Source organism: Trachemys scripta, chromosome 1, assembly GCF_013100865.1.
Source record: "Trachemys scripta elegans isolate TJP31775 chromosome 1, CAS_Tse_1.0, whole genome shotgun sequence".
In the NCBI taxonomy this organism is placed as follows: Eukaryota; Metazoa; Chordata; order Testudines; family Emydidae; genus Trachemys; species Trachemys scripta.
The window spans coordinates 237,132,772-237,147,610 of NC_048298.1; the positions used below are offsets into that span (position 1 = coordinate 237,132,772).

At 41.6% G+C, this 14,839-nt stretch overlaps 1 protein-coding gene across 1 annotated transcript in view; it reads right to left on the reverse strand.

Annotated features, from left to right (window-relative positions):
* CDC16 (cell division cycle 16) overlaps window positions 1–14,839 on the reverse strand; it is a 67,980-nt gene that overhangs the window by 51,234 nt on the left and 1,907 nt on the right. Inside the window, exons 2-9 of the mRNA XM_034758105.1 lie at window positions 11,411–11,465; window positions 9,355–9,452; window positions 8,115–8,153; window positions 5,967–6,107; window positions 3,437–3,596; window positions 2,504–2,598; window positions 2,004–2,137; window positions 469–548 (exon numbers count right to left, since the gene is read on the reverse strand). Of these exons, the coding sequence (XP_034613996.1) occupies window positions 469–548; window positions 2,004–2,137; window positions 2,504–2,598; window positions 3,437–3,596; window positions 5,967–6,107; window positions 8,115–8,153; window positions 9,355–9,452; window positions 11,411–11,465 (802 nt within the window). The remainder of the gene's footprint in view (window positions 1–468; window positions 549–2,003; window positions 2,138–2,503; window positions 2,599–3,436; window positions 3,597–5,966; window positions 6,108–8,114; window positions 8,154–9,354; window positions 9,453–11,410; window positions 11,466–14,839) is intronic.

Genomic DNA, 14,839 nt, shown 5'->3' on the forward strand with positions numbered 1-14,839 from the left:
CAAGTAGCCACTTTTGAAAATTTCCCTCTATATTTGTTTAAAATACATTTTCTTTCATTGTTTGAACACTAGGCTGTTGAAAACATGTCAGAACTTAAGCAATAATAGGTTGGCTCACAATAGTGACGCATTGGCTGCATAGCCCAAAGGATAAGACACAGAGAAGACTGATAAAGGGTACAGGACAATCATTTACATGAATTCTCTTCCCTGTGCAGCTCTCCAAATCCCTGTTGTGAGGGTTTTTTTTTTCCTTTTCCCTCCCTCTTTATGGCCATCCAATGGAAACTGCATGCAGAGGGTCAGATATTTCTTGCTGGTTCAAATCTAAGAGTTGTGGGGAAATCTTGGTTTTATTTTTAGAGGCTACCCTAAAGACAGCAGGAAAATAACCTAAGTATCCTTTAAAAATAAAAATCTATATTTGACTCTAATCATATTACAAAATTAGTCAATAATATTTCTCACCATTTGCTTTATTCAGCTCCACGAGTGTCCCTATGTGCACAGGTAAACAATTGGCATGGAAAGGATCTTTTTCCATTACTCTAAAAATACAGAAACAGGAAGGATTATTATAAAATAAATTGTTAAAATCATTTAATTGATTTGGAGACAGATTACTGTTATAACATATTATATAGTGAGCAATTAGCACTTTAATCAATCTATAATCATAGAATATCAGGGTTGGAAGGGACCTCAGGAGGTCATCTAGTCCAAACCCCTGCTCAAAGCAGGCCAAATCCCCAGACAGATAAAGGGTAATCATGATCTCTTCACAAGTGGTCATTCCCTGATGGCATAATAAAGTCTAACCACACAACAGAACAATTAGAACTGATTTAGCTAAACAGATAAATTAACAAGAAATTCTGACAGATGGAACAGACATTAGGAAAACTGAATGCACTATATTTGTTTCACACTTAGCTACCAAATGAATGCAGACTATGTATTTTTCTGTCCATCCATCCTGTAGGACCCACAAGCTCTGGCTGGAACATAAGAAACCTTAATATATTCCCCTTTACTCTCTGCCCTCCTCAAATGACCTTGCATCATGATACCCATCTCTCTTGTGAACAGGGATGCAGAGCACCTTTCTACAGAATTCCTTACATCAAAAGCACTATTTTTAGATTCCACTCACTGAAAAGGGAAACCCCATGACCATGTTTCAAGCTGCAACAGTTTAGTTTTCTTTTTTCAAATATCTGAGAGCATGGAAAATGCCCCTAAAATGTCCCAGAGTCTTTCACTGTAGGAAGCCCAAAATTTTGCAAGGATTCAGACTTCTGAGGAGACTCCCACCACAAAGGCTCAAGAATCTGTCACAACTCTCCTTCTGACAAAGGGCAGGTGGACAAATCCCTGAGGAGTGGATCATGCATCCTCATGTTGAGTGGTGTGACGGGTGGGAAGAGGGTATTAGAAAATGAACACAAGGGGTGAAATCCTGGCTCCACTGAAGTCAGTAGGAGCCTTGCTATTTTCCTCAGTGCAGCAACGATTCACTCCAGGTGCTGCACATCCCAACAGGGCTTAGTATTACGCCTATGCAGTATTCCCAAACCTTGCCAGTACTGGACTCAAAGTTGTATCCCATTTGGCAATGTCTTGGCTTGGTTTGGCCAACCAAAAGATTAATTATATTTTAAAATAAAAGTTAAAACTTTCAAACCTTCATTTTATAAGACCAATATATTAAGAGTACTCACCTGGAAAAATGTAGGGGTTAACATAAAGCAGCATTATATAAAGCCCAAGTATTTTGCTTTGTGCCACACAGTAAAACAGAGGTACTTTTACAACACCAAATGCTAGAGTCAACTGTATGTTTATTGTAGATGAGATATTAGCTTGCAAAATATACATTAAACAACTGAGTCAATAATATATTTGGGTGAACTTGTGATTATACAGAATTTATTTCTGCATGCCATCTGAAAAGTAGCAAAATGAAATTTCAAATAAATATCAAAGTTGCTTCATGTACTTACACAGAAGTAAGCTTGTAGCACATTTTGAAGTCACAGTTATAATAATGCCTTTCAGCTAAGGACACTACTACATCCAGATTGTCCTGAAGACCATCTACAGATTCAGGAATTATTGTTTCACTTGGCTTATTATACTGAAAAACATAATTGTAACATAAATATGATATAAAATGGGACGCAATGCTGTGAGTGTCATAGCACTAACTGTTCCATGCTGGCCTATGCTACATTTTTATCTCCAGAAAAAAACATTTTGGAAGTAATGCATTTTAAGTCAGCCAGAATTAGAGATTTCCATTAAGTAAGGCTATAACATACATTAAAGGAAATGAATATGAAATTGTTACATGCTTCTATTAATGGAGAGCTTTAATGGCAATTTGGTCATAACACAATCAAAACCATAAAATAATTTTTAAATTATATCTTTGAAGCTAAACAGTTGTATATGATACTTACATCTGAAGTCAAGATTTCCATAGGATTAATCAGATTTTTACCTTTTTCAGTTTGTTCTCAAACAGAAAATGAAGCAATTCTTGTTCTTCTTCTGTACACTGTTTACCAAGAGGTAGAGATTCAAGAAGCTCTTTTTCTGTGTAAATTAAAAAAATATGAACCTGAGGTAAACTGTTTGAAGTAAACAAAAAAAAATGTCAACAAGTTGTAAATAACTGATTTTCATTGAATGTAAAGGCTGTGAAGTTTTGTGATGTCCACCCCAATACCACAAAGAAAACAGTACATCATAAATACACCAAAAGTGACTAACTGCACTCTGCTATGATAATATTGAGAGATATGGAAGTAAATGACTGAATCCTCTTTGTTTTCAGTCCCTCTCTTTCTACAATTCTAAATTAAAGTTAACATAAAGATGGAGTACCACAGCCTACTGTTTTATACTTACACTGTAAGCTAAGGTTGTTCACTGAAATGCAAGATGTTGTCTAAAGAAAGGATTCACAACAGTTTGGCATCCATAATGCCAAATCCAACTGTGGTTTCTTGCCATAAGCAACCCAAATCCCACAATCCTTTTTTGCTTCAAAAGAGATCATCTAAAAAAAGGCTGCTAACTCCGAGTAGGGAGCACTGGAGCTGCAGGAGGTGCTGGTTAGGAGGTGGAAGGGCTGGGTTTATCTTGCTCCTTGCGCCTGGCAGATTTGATTGATTGTCAGTTTATGAGACCCAGTGGTCATACCCTCATTGGTTGTGCCCAACAGTGATGATTATGTTTCGCTGAAACCTACATCTTAAATGATTAACAGTTTTTGCCCATTTAATATAACCAAAGAGTTGCTAATATTTGGGCATGGAATATTCTTTCAAAATAATTTTAAACTGATTACTTTTATCTACTGGACAAAAATGTATGTGAAACTGAAGATGATTTCATTTATATTTGAGAAACAAACACTGCTAATCCAAACCTTCTTGTGCCGTTAGCATATGGTGTGATGTTAAAAGGTCAAATGCTTCAAAGCAGTAAACATCAAGCTTCAAGGCTTCTTTGTAGCTGTACGTTGCCAGGGTTCTATTATCCAGAGCATCATAGATCTTTCCTCGCAAAAGGCAAATAGAACTCTTGATCTAGTGATGGAAAAGCAAGGCTGGAGGTCAGACACTGAATCAATGTATGTAATTTGGTTTTGAGCACAAATGAAATGGACTACCTGAAAAGTAAAAAGCATTTAATATATGATGGAATCTGGTTTTTATTGCCTTGATATATAACATGTTACTAATAATCTAAAACCAAAATTAATACTACATTAAGCTGTCTACAGGCAAACAAGAAATGGTTAAATACATGACAAAAATAAGTAGACTGATATGCAATAATTCAAACAAGAGCCCTTGAGGGTTATTAAAGAGAGCACTAATTTTACTATACTGTTCGGAAGATAAGCTCTTTTATTACAGCCCAAGTTGTCTTAACTTTTCAGTTTCACTCTGGTGTTTCTTGAGAAACCTAAGAGTAATCCCAGAAGCAGTGGAGCTACGTCTGTCACTCAAGAGGATGGCAAGTTCTATGTTCACATCTGAAAGATTATCACTGAAACCAAAATTAAAATTAAATCTTAAATCCTAGACAAGTTGATGGTTCAGCCCCTGGTGATACTCCAGTTCCCCAAGGGCAACTTCCTAATTGCTACTGCAAGCAGGTAAGTAATTTTTAATGCTGGTATTTAAGGGTCTGTCTACACTTGGGAGTTTCACACTTTAAATTCACGTGCTACCTTAATCCAAATTAATATTCAAGTGTAGTCAAGCAACGCCTCATTGACAGAAGAAATGAAGAGATTAAGGCCAGGTCTACACTAAAAAGTTAGATCAACATAACTGTGTTGCACAGGGTCATGAAAAATCCACCCTTGCATGATGTAGTTAACTCAATCTAACCCCTGGGGTAGACAGTGCTAGGTTGATGGAAGAATTCTCCACTGACCTAGCTACACAAGCATAGTTTGACTTCTAGAGTTGGGGGGGGGGGACAGGGACAGCTCCAGTAGGGCCAATGGGGCCATGCATGGGGTGCGGTGGGGGGGGGCAAATTCCGCACCACTCAAAGAAGTGAATTAACTACAGCAATGGTAGAACCACTCCCATCGCTGTAGCGAGTGCCTACACTGAAGTGCTACAGCGGTGCAGTTGCAGCTGTGCTGCTGCATTCCTAATGAAGACATAGTCAGTGTGTGATGGAGTGTACTAGGCTCTGAGGCCCCCTGCTGGAGACCTTGCGGCCCTGCTACAACCATCCCCAGAAAAGGGCAATAGAGAGGTCCTCCAAGCTGCCTAGAGCAGCTGTGTGGGGAACCAGCCAATCAAGGCCTAGCAGGCTAGTATAAGAAGAGCTGCAAGGCCAGAGTGAGTTCAATTCCTTGCTAGAGCTGAAGGAGCATGGATGGTGTGTGGCTGGCTGAGGGAGTTGCAGGACCTCAAATGAGGTAGTGCTGCCAGAAGCCGGGAAGAGCAAGAAGGATCCCTGAGCTGATTGCAGGGACTCCATCAGGACAAGGCTCTGAGATAATGGTGAAGACAACACAGGATGGCGGGGAAGTAGCCCAGGGAATTACAGCAGCACGACTTAGATAAAGGGACACAGTGACAGCTGCTATCTACAGGGTCCCTGGGTTGGGACCCGGAGTAGTGAGTGGGCCCGGGACTCCAGTGGGGGAACTGAACTGTAGTGGCCCAGCTGAAGAGCTATGGCCAGAAAGGCCCTGAGAGGGGAAGACATTGCCTCCAGTGGAGGAGCCCCGGGGCACTGCTCTATTCCGGAGCATGGACAACCAGAGAGACATTACAGAGGCCCATTGGACTTGTATCCCAAAAAGGGTTTGCTTTGCTTTTATCTCAAAAACAGACTGTGTATGACTTGGCCAGCCGGCCAAGTCAGCGAAGACCCACCACAAACAGGTAGAGAGAGTGCAGGCACACGCACTCGGCCAGGGGGTGCTCGCAAGAGGTGAGTACAAACCCGTTACACAGAGTTAACACCTCAATAAAATACTTAAAAGGCAGAGGAAGTTCATTCCCTTATTGTTATTTATCTGCAGTCCAACAAAGAAATGATAGTTTACATTGTCATGGCTCAATTCATATCCGGAAGACCTAGAATGTATTTATTTTAAAACTGAAATAGATTATGTAGAACTCCCTAGAAATTCTCAACTATTAATTCTGAGCAAGCACTTGCACAACACCAGTAATAGTGACAAACCAGGATTATCATTTAATGTAAGCAATAATCAAGGCAGCTAGTAATATAAATTTCTGACTAAATGGAGAAAAAACATAATACTTCTGGAATAAATATTCATTATCCTATAATAAAAGTCGAACATGCATTCAATTTCAAGCCCAGATAACAATGACATTACTTTCTGATAAATCCCTGTATAATATTAACATTCTTCTTCAACTATGAAAACATCATGTTTTGAAAATGCTACCTACAGAGGATTGTGACATCTCCCAGTCACTGGTAGAGTCTTTCAACCCACTTTCATCCTTCAAGTATTTTTCAAATAATCTTTTGTTGATTGGCTCTTCCATGTCAAGAATATCAAGAGCCTGTTGATGCTCTTTTGCAGCATACTACAGAGAAAAACAAGGGTAAGATGTTAAGTATTTAAAATTAAAACACCAATAATTAGACTATGGCAAGTAAAAATTATAGAGTTGGTAGGCCAAGCCACTTCACATTTAGGCATATCTTAATTTAGCTGTATATCAGTTCATCATCATAATCTAATTGTAGAGAGAGGGCATGGTCTCCCTCCCTTATGGACGGGGAGAGAGCCACGACCACCCCATAGCAAGCAGAGCTGGGACACCTCCGACCACCCCACCAGAAGCAGAGGGGTGGGACAGAAACTGGAAATATAAAAGGCAGGCCTTCCAACTCAGTTGGAGGAGAGCTGCCAGAGGAGCAGGAGGTCTCCCCCCCGCCCGCTGCTGGAGCTCAGATCCAACACGGAGGGACTGCTGGAGCTGCCAGGCACCAGGGACACTGAGGAACTGTTGGGGCTGCCACTAGCCGTTTACCTCAGTGAGACGAACAACAACCCCAGAACCCAGGTACTCCCTGAATGGGAGCGTAGGAAGAAGCCCAGGGAAGCCAAATAGGGTTCGGCTGCATTACTGACTGCAAGTGTGTTGCGGCCAGATTCCCCGCTGACCCAGTGGCAGACCACTCTGCTACTGTTAAGGCCCTGGGCTGGGACGCAGTGGAGTCAGGTGGGCCTGCGTCCCTCTATCCTCCGTGCCACCCCACTCCTGGAGGAGGCAGCCTCCCCACCTTTGGGCCAAGAGGACACCAGTCGGGTTTGCTGTCTGCCCCACAAGAGAGCTGATCTCCCTAGACTGCTGTGTTGCTCTGCATGACTTCAGGCCAGAGCCCTTAATTTTTGGCTGCCTGCCCTTGCTGAGGGTCACTGACTCAACTGCTGCCTGGCCTGAAGGCTTGGGCCTACTGACTGTCGGCTAATTCCCCCCTGAACTGAGTCGCGCCCATGGCATTGTAGCGAGGGGGTGTGGACTCCCTCCCTGACGAACAGGGAGAGAGCCGCGACCACCTTACACTAACAATTCACAATATTCCAGTATTGCTCAACCAAACATTTGGAAAATAAATACCTGCAGAATGATCATACTGCCTATCACACAAAAAATTCCCCCCCCAGGAGTAGAGAGTTAAAGAAATCCCCATGACAACCCAGTTCCTGTTTCTCTGCCCTCACACCCTGAGCCGCACCAGGGGGTCAGACACCCACACCCCCTCCTCCCAGAGCCCAGCTGTGCCCCAGCCCAGACACCTGCCCCCCTACCCCTCAGAGCCCAGGGATCCAGAGGATGAAACACAGGATGAAACCCTAATGCTGGGTCCCAGCCTTGCGTGGAGTTTCCTGAGCACCACCATCTCCTTCCCTCAGGGCATGTAGGGAACTGCAGCCGGGAACCCGCTAGCTCAATGATTCTCAAACTTTTGTACTGGTGACCCCTTTCACATAGCAAGCCTCTGAGTGCGATCCCCCTTATAAATTAAAAACACTTTTTAACATATTTAACACCATTATAAATGCTGGAGGAAAAGCGGTGTGTGGGATGGAGACTGACAGTTCGCGACCCCCACATAATAACCTCATGACCCCTTGAGGGGTCCCGACCCCCCAGTTTGAAAACCCCTGCTCTAGCTCCCTCCCCATCCCCGCAATGTCTTCTATGTGTGAGCTGGGCTCTGCTGGCTCTTAGTGGCAGCCAGTAGCTCTGCAGCCCATTTCTGTGGGGGAAAGGAAATTAGGTGTGCACAATATTAATTTCTGCAAAAGTCTGCATTGCGCAGTGGTGCAGAATTCCCCCAGGAGTAACACACAGCATGCTGCATGGAACTCAGTTTACCCATCTTACAAGGACAAGGGAATAAGTCTTCTCTCACAGGATTTGAACCTGTAGTTGCAGTGAGTATAAGCGTTTCAACCTCCAAATTTAGACCTCTAAATATTCCCCTTCTAGCGTAAAGTGTGCCATATGTGGTTTGCGTATTAACGTAGCATGCTTTGTTTAGTTTGATTTTATCCAATATAAACTAAAATATATACTTACATGACATCTAGCAGCAAGGTATCGACACGCTTCATATAACTAAGAAAAAAAAAGAGGTTTGAAATATACTTACTTATCAAGGAAGCTACAAACAAAACTCCCTAGTATTAATAGCAAAAAGCTGTTATTCCTACATCAGTGTCTGTTTTTCTGCTGGCTAAAGATTTCTTTCTTACTACCCTGAATCATTCTCTCAAGTCTCTAACTCTTGAGGTAGACAGTAAATGGGGAAACCTCAACCCATCCTGTCTCCTTAACCCTATCTTATCCCCTCCATTTCCCTTATCTTGAGATACTCTTTCCCTATATCCCTTTCCCTACAAGCACACTCTTATATATCACCCTATTTCCTTCCTACTGTAGTCATAGGGCATGTAATCTATTCAAACTGCTAGATTTCCTCGGCTCTCTCCCCTTTATCTCCTCCAGTGTGGTTCATCCTTTCCACCTCAACAAAACTTCCCTGACCAAATCACTAATGACCTTCTAGCCCAGTTCGTAAATTTCTACTATACCGGGGATCGGCAACCTTTGGCACGCGGTCCGTCAGGGAAATCCACTGGCGGGCTGGGACGGTTTGTTTACCTGCAGTGTCCGCAGGTTTGGCTGATCGCAGCTCCCACTGCCTGCGACGTCCCCAGGGACTGCAGGAAGTGGCGTGGGCCGAGCAATGTTTGAACCTCTCCAACTCTGGAGGCACTTTCTCCTCTTTTGATTTCCACAACTCTAGTTAAAGTGGGAGGAGAACTAGAACAGCACACAGTCCCTTCCCTAAACCTATTGGTCCCCTCACAGGTCAGCCCTTGGCCCTTTTCTCTTCTCTATATATCATTTTCTCACCATGACCTTATATTATGCAGTTTACATAACTACTCTTCCTTTAAATTTGGATTCAGAGTAGCAGCCGTGTTAGTCTGTATCCGCAAAAAGAAGAACAGGAGTACTTGTGGCACCTTAGAGACTAACAAATTTATTAGAGCATAAGCTTTCGTGGACTACAGCCCACTTCTTCGGATGCATCAGAAGAAGTGGGCTGTAGTCCACGAAAGCTTATGCTCTAATAAATTTGTTAGTCTCTAAGGTGCCACAAGTACTCCTGTTCTTAAATTTGGATTGTTAGCTCTGAAAGTAAAGAACCTATAATGCATTTAGCACAGTTCAGCTGCTATTTAGCACCAGGTATACCACTATGGTTCTAAATAAATAACAAAAGTATTATTTCTTGTTTGAAATTACTTACCTTATCTAGCTTTCGTGATCGAAGGGCGTGTGCTGCCCTATGATACTGAGCCGTCAGGTAGAGACATTGGGCCAGCCAATAGATGTCCTGAGGTTCCTCTAAAATATATATACAATATATATAACCCCATTAAGTACAATCCTAAAATACTTGCTTTTATCATAATTTTGTATGGCATAGACATTTTCAGGTCATGAAAAAGATGTCAGTATACTGCTCTTCCTCAAACTAGTCATCTCAAGAAATTACTCTAAAAATAAAATGCATCTCTTTGGACATTTCAGAAATAAGAATTAAATCAAACCCTAACACTAAGACTGAACGCACTATCAGCAGCAAACAAGGATATAAAAAAATCTACCACCAGTGTGCATACCATAAGTAACAGAGGGGAAATAAAATTGATGTGGAAAAGAGAAAAATAACATATGTATGCTGTAGGTGACTCCAGACTTTGAATGCAGTAACAGCAGAAAAACTTTTAACCATTTTTTCTTTCAAAGTTTGTGCAGAAATTAGTGCCCGCAAAAGCAAAATATTATTTTCAAGTTCTAGAAGTATGACAATTAGATCCTGATCCCAAAACTTACGAATGTGATTAAATTTACACACTGTGCATAATCCCATTTGAAGGCTCAGGTACTTAGTAGGTAATACAGCCATTGCAAAACAGATATAAAGAGCAGATAAGGAAATACTCCAAAATCTGAACATGGACAAATAATTTGGTCCAGCTGATATGCATCTATCGAAAACTATATTTAAAGAGAGTCATGATGAACTGAGAGAGTCTTCAATATTGAAGAAAAGCAAAACTGATTTCAAAGGAAAGAAAAGTTACCCTATCAATTACTACCCCTACCCCATAAACACAATAGACCAGGGGTGGCCAAACTGTGGCTCGTGAGCCACTTGTGGTTCTTTTACAGTTAAAGTGTGGCTCCCGAAGCCCCACAATCCACCCCCATTCTCCACCTACCAGGCTCGGGGAGCTCAGGGTTTCTGCCCTGCAGCGGGATGATGGGCTAGGGGCTTCTGCCAGAGATGACTGGAGCCTGCTGAGAGTGGGGGGAGGGGGCAAAATTTAAACCCACCCCCCACAACAGCTTGAGTCACTCCACGCCCTTACCCCCAGCGGCTCCTCCCTGCAGCTCCCAGGTGTTAGCTTTGCATTGAGAGGCCGTGGCAAACAGGTGGGAGCTGCAGGGAGGGGCCACTACTTTAGTTCCATGGGGAGAGGCAGCAGCAGCTCTCTCTGCCTCTCCCCACGGTCGCAGCTCCCAGCTTGTAGACTTCAGCAGCTGCCGTGCAAGAAGGGGGCCCAGTGGCACCATGTGACGGACCAGGACCAGCAAACCCTGGCAAAAATCTGGGGGGGCATGTGACCCCATGTGCCCTCCCCACACATCTCCTCTGGCGTCTGTCCAGCGGAGATGGGGGGCTCAGGACTTCAGCGGAGATGGGGGGCTCAGGACTTCAGCCCCATGGGGTGTGCCTACTGCAGCTTAGGGCTTCAGTGTTCTGAAGATTGTCATATGTGGTTCAGAAGGTCAGTAAGTTTGGCCAACCCTGCAATAGACTAAGCACTAGAAAAGGTACTGCAGGAAACAATCTTGCATTGACAGTGGACTAGACTAAATTATAAAAATTCATTATTTTTAATTTCAGTGCTTATGACTCTGCAAAAAGGTTCTTGCAAGCAATAGAGGTTTTTCCAAGTGGAAGGAGTTGACCCTCCATGCATTTCCCAGCCCTGAAGGACAGAATGTTTTTCAGCCTGGGAAACAGGCTTAGTTCTTGCACTAGTAGTTAGAGTACATTTTTCAAGCACAGGAGTTAAACACGCATGAATGCTGAATTGCATGCTATCTATTCTAGCAGGTCAAAAATCTAATGCTCCACTTGGGTAGATGGTATTGCAGAGAGGATCACAAGAATATTAAATATACAATGGAACCTCAACAATATACAAGAAGCTGAAAAAACTATCACAGGCAAAAGTTTTAATTAAACTAATATTTTAAATTAAGTGAAATAAAATGTAACTATTACTTACCATGAGACAGTGAAGCAACTTTGTCTGCCCAAAACAAGGCACTTTGATACTGTTGCTGGAAAAGAATGTTAGAAATGTTAGGGTTTGTTTATTTAAATATATTATTTAGCTTGATATGTCTTGCTATTACTTAAAGTGGAGTATAACACCAGATTCTTCATTGGTGGCTGTCTAACCCATCTACAAAAAACAAAACAAAGAAAAAAACCCACACACCTTGAGTTAATTGATTGCCAAATAAGTCAAAGCAGTTAACATGTTTGTAAAGACTACTTAAGGCACTCCCCAAACATTTATGATTTACCCTAAATTGAGGCAGGGAGCTTTACTGTGAATCCTGGGAATAAGAGAGATGGAAGAATAGCATTTGATTATATCAGAGAGCTAGCTCTGCTACAGATAAGATTAAAAGTTGCTTTCTATTTAAAGGGAAACTCTTCAAAGTGTCCAAAAATCTGCATGGTTATTCATATTGCTTCAAATTGAGTGTGTCTTATGGGGCAGAGGGTAGGGTTAATGATCCAAATTTGGTCTCTTTTACCAAGCAGTTTGAGCTATAGTTCCCCAAACGACAAAGCTTTTAACAGATTCTACCAGTACTTTTTGTGCACACCTTGGTTAAACCATGGGTCACAATCACTCAACATTTACCCAGTTACTGCAGGGCACTTTGGGGAAGCAATATAGGAAACACTATTCAACAAAGAGTCTGATTTTACAGATAGGCGCAAGCCTAATGCTCATGCACCAAATGGATTTGTCCACAAATGTGCAGATAGAGTCCCTGAGAGACTGTAAACCAGACATGACACTCAGGACCCGTGTGACTCAAGAAGACATGTTATGGCCACTGAACCTGAGCAACACCCAGTCACTACAAATTCAAACCCAACTCTAGCAGAAATCTGAAAATGAAATTTAGACATGGTCTGTCAGAGAGTATATTGTTTGGGGGAGAGGGGAACATAATCAGAGTATTGCTGAAAATTCAGAAAACATTCAAACTACTTAAAAAAAAAAATTATACAGTCCAATGCTTGCTAGGAAAGGAGGCGGAATGAGGGTTTGAGCCACGCTTGAGTTGTGCCAGAATGCTCTTGAATAATGTTTTGGCATTTGATGGGGGAGTAGGAACAGCATTCTGATACTTCTGACCCAGTTTCCCCACTCCAGAAGGAGAGACAGCATCTCAGTAACCGCCATTTCTCCTTCTGGAGTGATCTTGGTAACAGAAGTAGCGGAGGAGGTGGCTGGCATGCCATGCCATGTGGGAGGGATTGGGGCAGAGGGTGTCTCTCAGCCCCAGATTCTTCTCAGACACTTATTCTACTCCACAGGAAACACCACATCTGCTAAAATATACAACCCATTTTACAGTCACTTTACTCTTATGCACATAATGCCAAACACTATATTTTCACTTACTTATCATTAAACTCACAGACCACACTAATTTCTCACCTAACTGCTGACTATTCCCAAGGCTAAAAGACCTGTATGCCCCACAACTGACATAATTTAGTGCTGAAATAAGGCATACTGGATTTCTGAAGATACACCTGCACATCTTTCCTTTGATCATACATATAGAGGGTCAAGGAGAGGAGCTAATCCTCCCCAGGGGGCACAGCTCCCCAAGACATCGTTGTATCACAGCTCTGACAAACTGCTCTAATTAATCTGTCCAATATTCAATACAGCTGCACTTAACTCAGTAAATGCAGCTGGACTGCACACAGATAATTCTCAGTGGCTACTCCTGATTCAGGGGTCAGAGTTAAGGTTGAGTGGGCATGTACCTTAACTCTTTATTTCCCTGGTTTTCAGGAGTTTGAGTTTTTCTGAATTTGATGTTTTGGAAGAGCACAAGATACCACTGGTTAATCTTAAATCTGCATTAATTAATGTTGTTGTCAGTGACTATACAAGAATTTGGGATCTGAATGAAGCAATATTCACAATGTATGGGAATTTTTTCAGACTGCACGTCCTATACCATTTGCTGTGGCCCTACATCCCAGAAGGCCACACTTTAGCCTTAAAGATTTTAAGGCTAAAGTGTATAAAGTGCTTTAAGAAGAAAAATGCTATATAAATGTCAAATATAATTATTATAGGCAAGGATAATAGCAGAGCCTATTATTAAGGTCATCAACACATACCACTATAAGGCCCTGATTTCAATTGCTTATAACTTCAACAAACTTACCATTTGGGCCAAGATTTTCCATACTGGTTATCTGCCTCAGCCTATTTCTTAAAGCTTTCTCTAAAAACAAGGCTATTAAAAATATTTTTTAATTTGCAATTTAAAAAATACTCTAGTGAGCTTTTTTCCAGTGCTCAGGATGAGCAGCAATATTCTGTTTTCACCTCCTTGTTCAATGCATGGCCCTAAGCCTTATTTACTGTACACTATTCAAACCCTGCTCTGAGAAAATTACTAATTTCCTCATTGGCTTTTCTATGACATCTATCATAGAATTACAGTGCTTCAAACATTAAAAGCAACGTAAGTGTCTAGGGACAAATTAGAAAGGCCAAGCACAAAATGAGATTAAACTAGCTAGGGTCAGAAAGGATAACAAGAAAATATTTTACAAATACATTAGATGCAAGAGGAAGACCATGGACAGGGTAGGCCCATTACTCAATCAGAAAGGGAAGACAGCAACAGAAAATACAGGACTGGCTGAAGTTTTAAATGCCTTTTTCATTTCAGTTTTCACCTAAAAGGTTAGCAGTAATTGGATGATTAACATAGTGAACATCAGTGTAAATACAGTAGGATCTGAGACTAAAATAGAAAAAGAACAGGTTAACAATTATCTAGCTAAGTTAGATGTCTTCATGTCAGCAGGGCCTGAGGAAATACATCCTAGAATACTTAAGGAACTGGCTGAAGAGATCTCTGTGCCATTAGTGATTATCTTTGAGAACTTGTGAAGGACAAGAGAGATCCTAGAGGCTTGGAAGAGGGGAAATATAGTATCTATCTATAAAAAGGGGAATAAGGACAAGCCAGGGAATGTGTAGACCAGTCAGCTTAACTTTGGTACTCAGAAGGATAATACAGCAAATAATCAATTTGTAAGAAACTAGAAGATAAGGTGATACTTAAAGATCAACCTCTGGATGGGGGGAAGCAGTAAAGCTGATATATCTCAACTTTAGTAAGGCTCTTGATACTATTTCACATGACCGTCACATAAGCAAACTAGGGAAATATAGTCTGGAGAAACCTACTGCAAGGTGGGTGCACCAACTGGTTGGAAAACCATATTCAGAGAATAGTTCTCAATGGATCACAGTAAAATTTGAAGGGCATATTGAGTGGGTCCACAGGGATCTGTCCTGGTTTTATTCAATATCTTCATAAACAATTTGGATAATGCCATACAGAATACACTCATATGATATCAAGCTCGG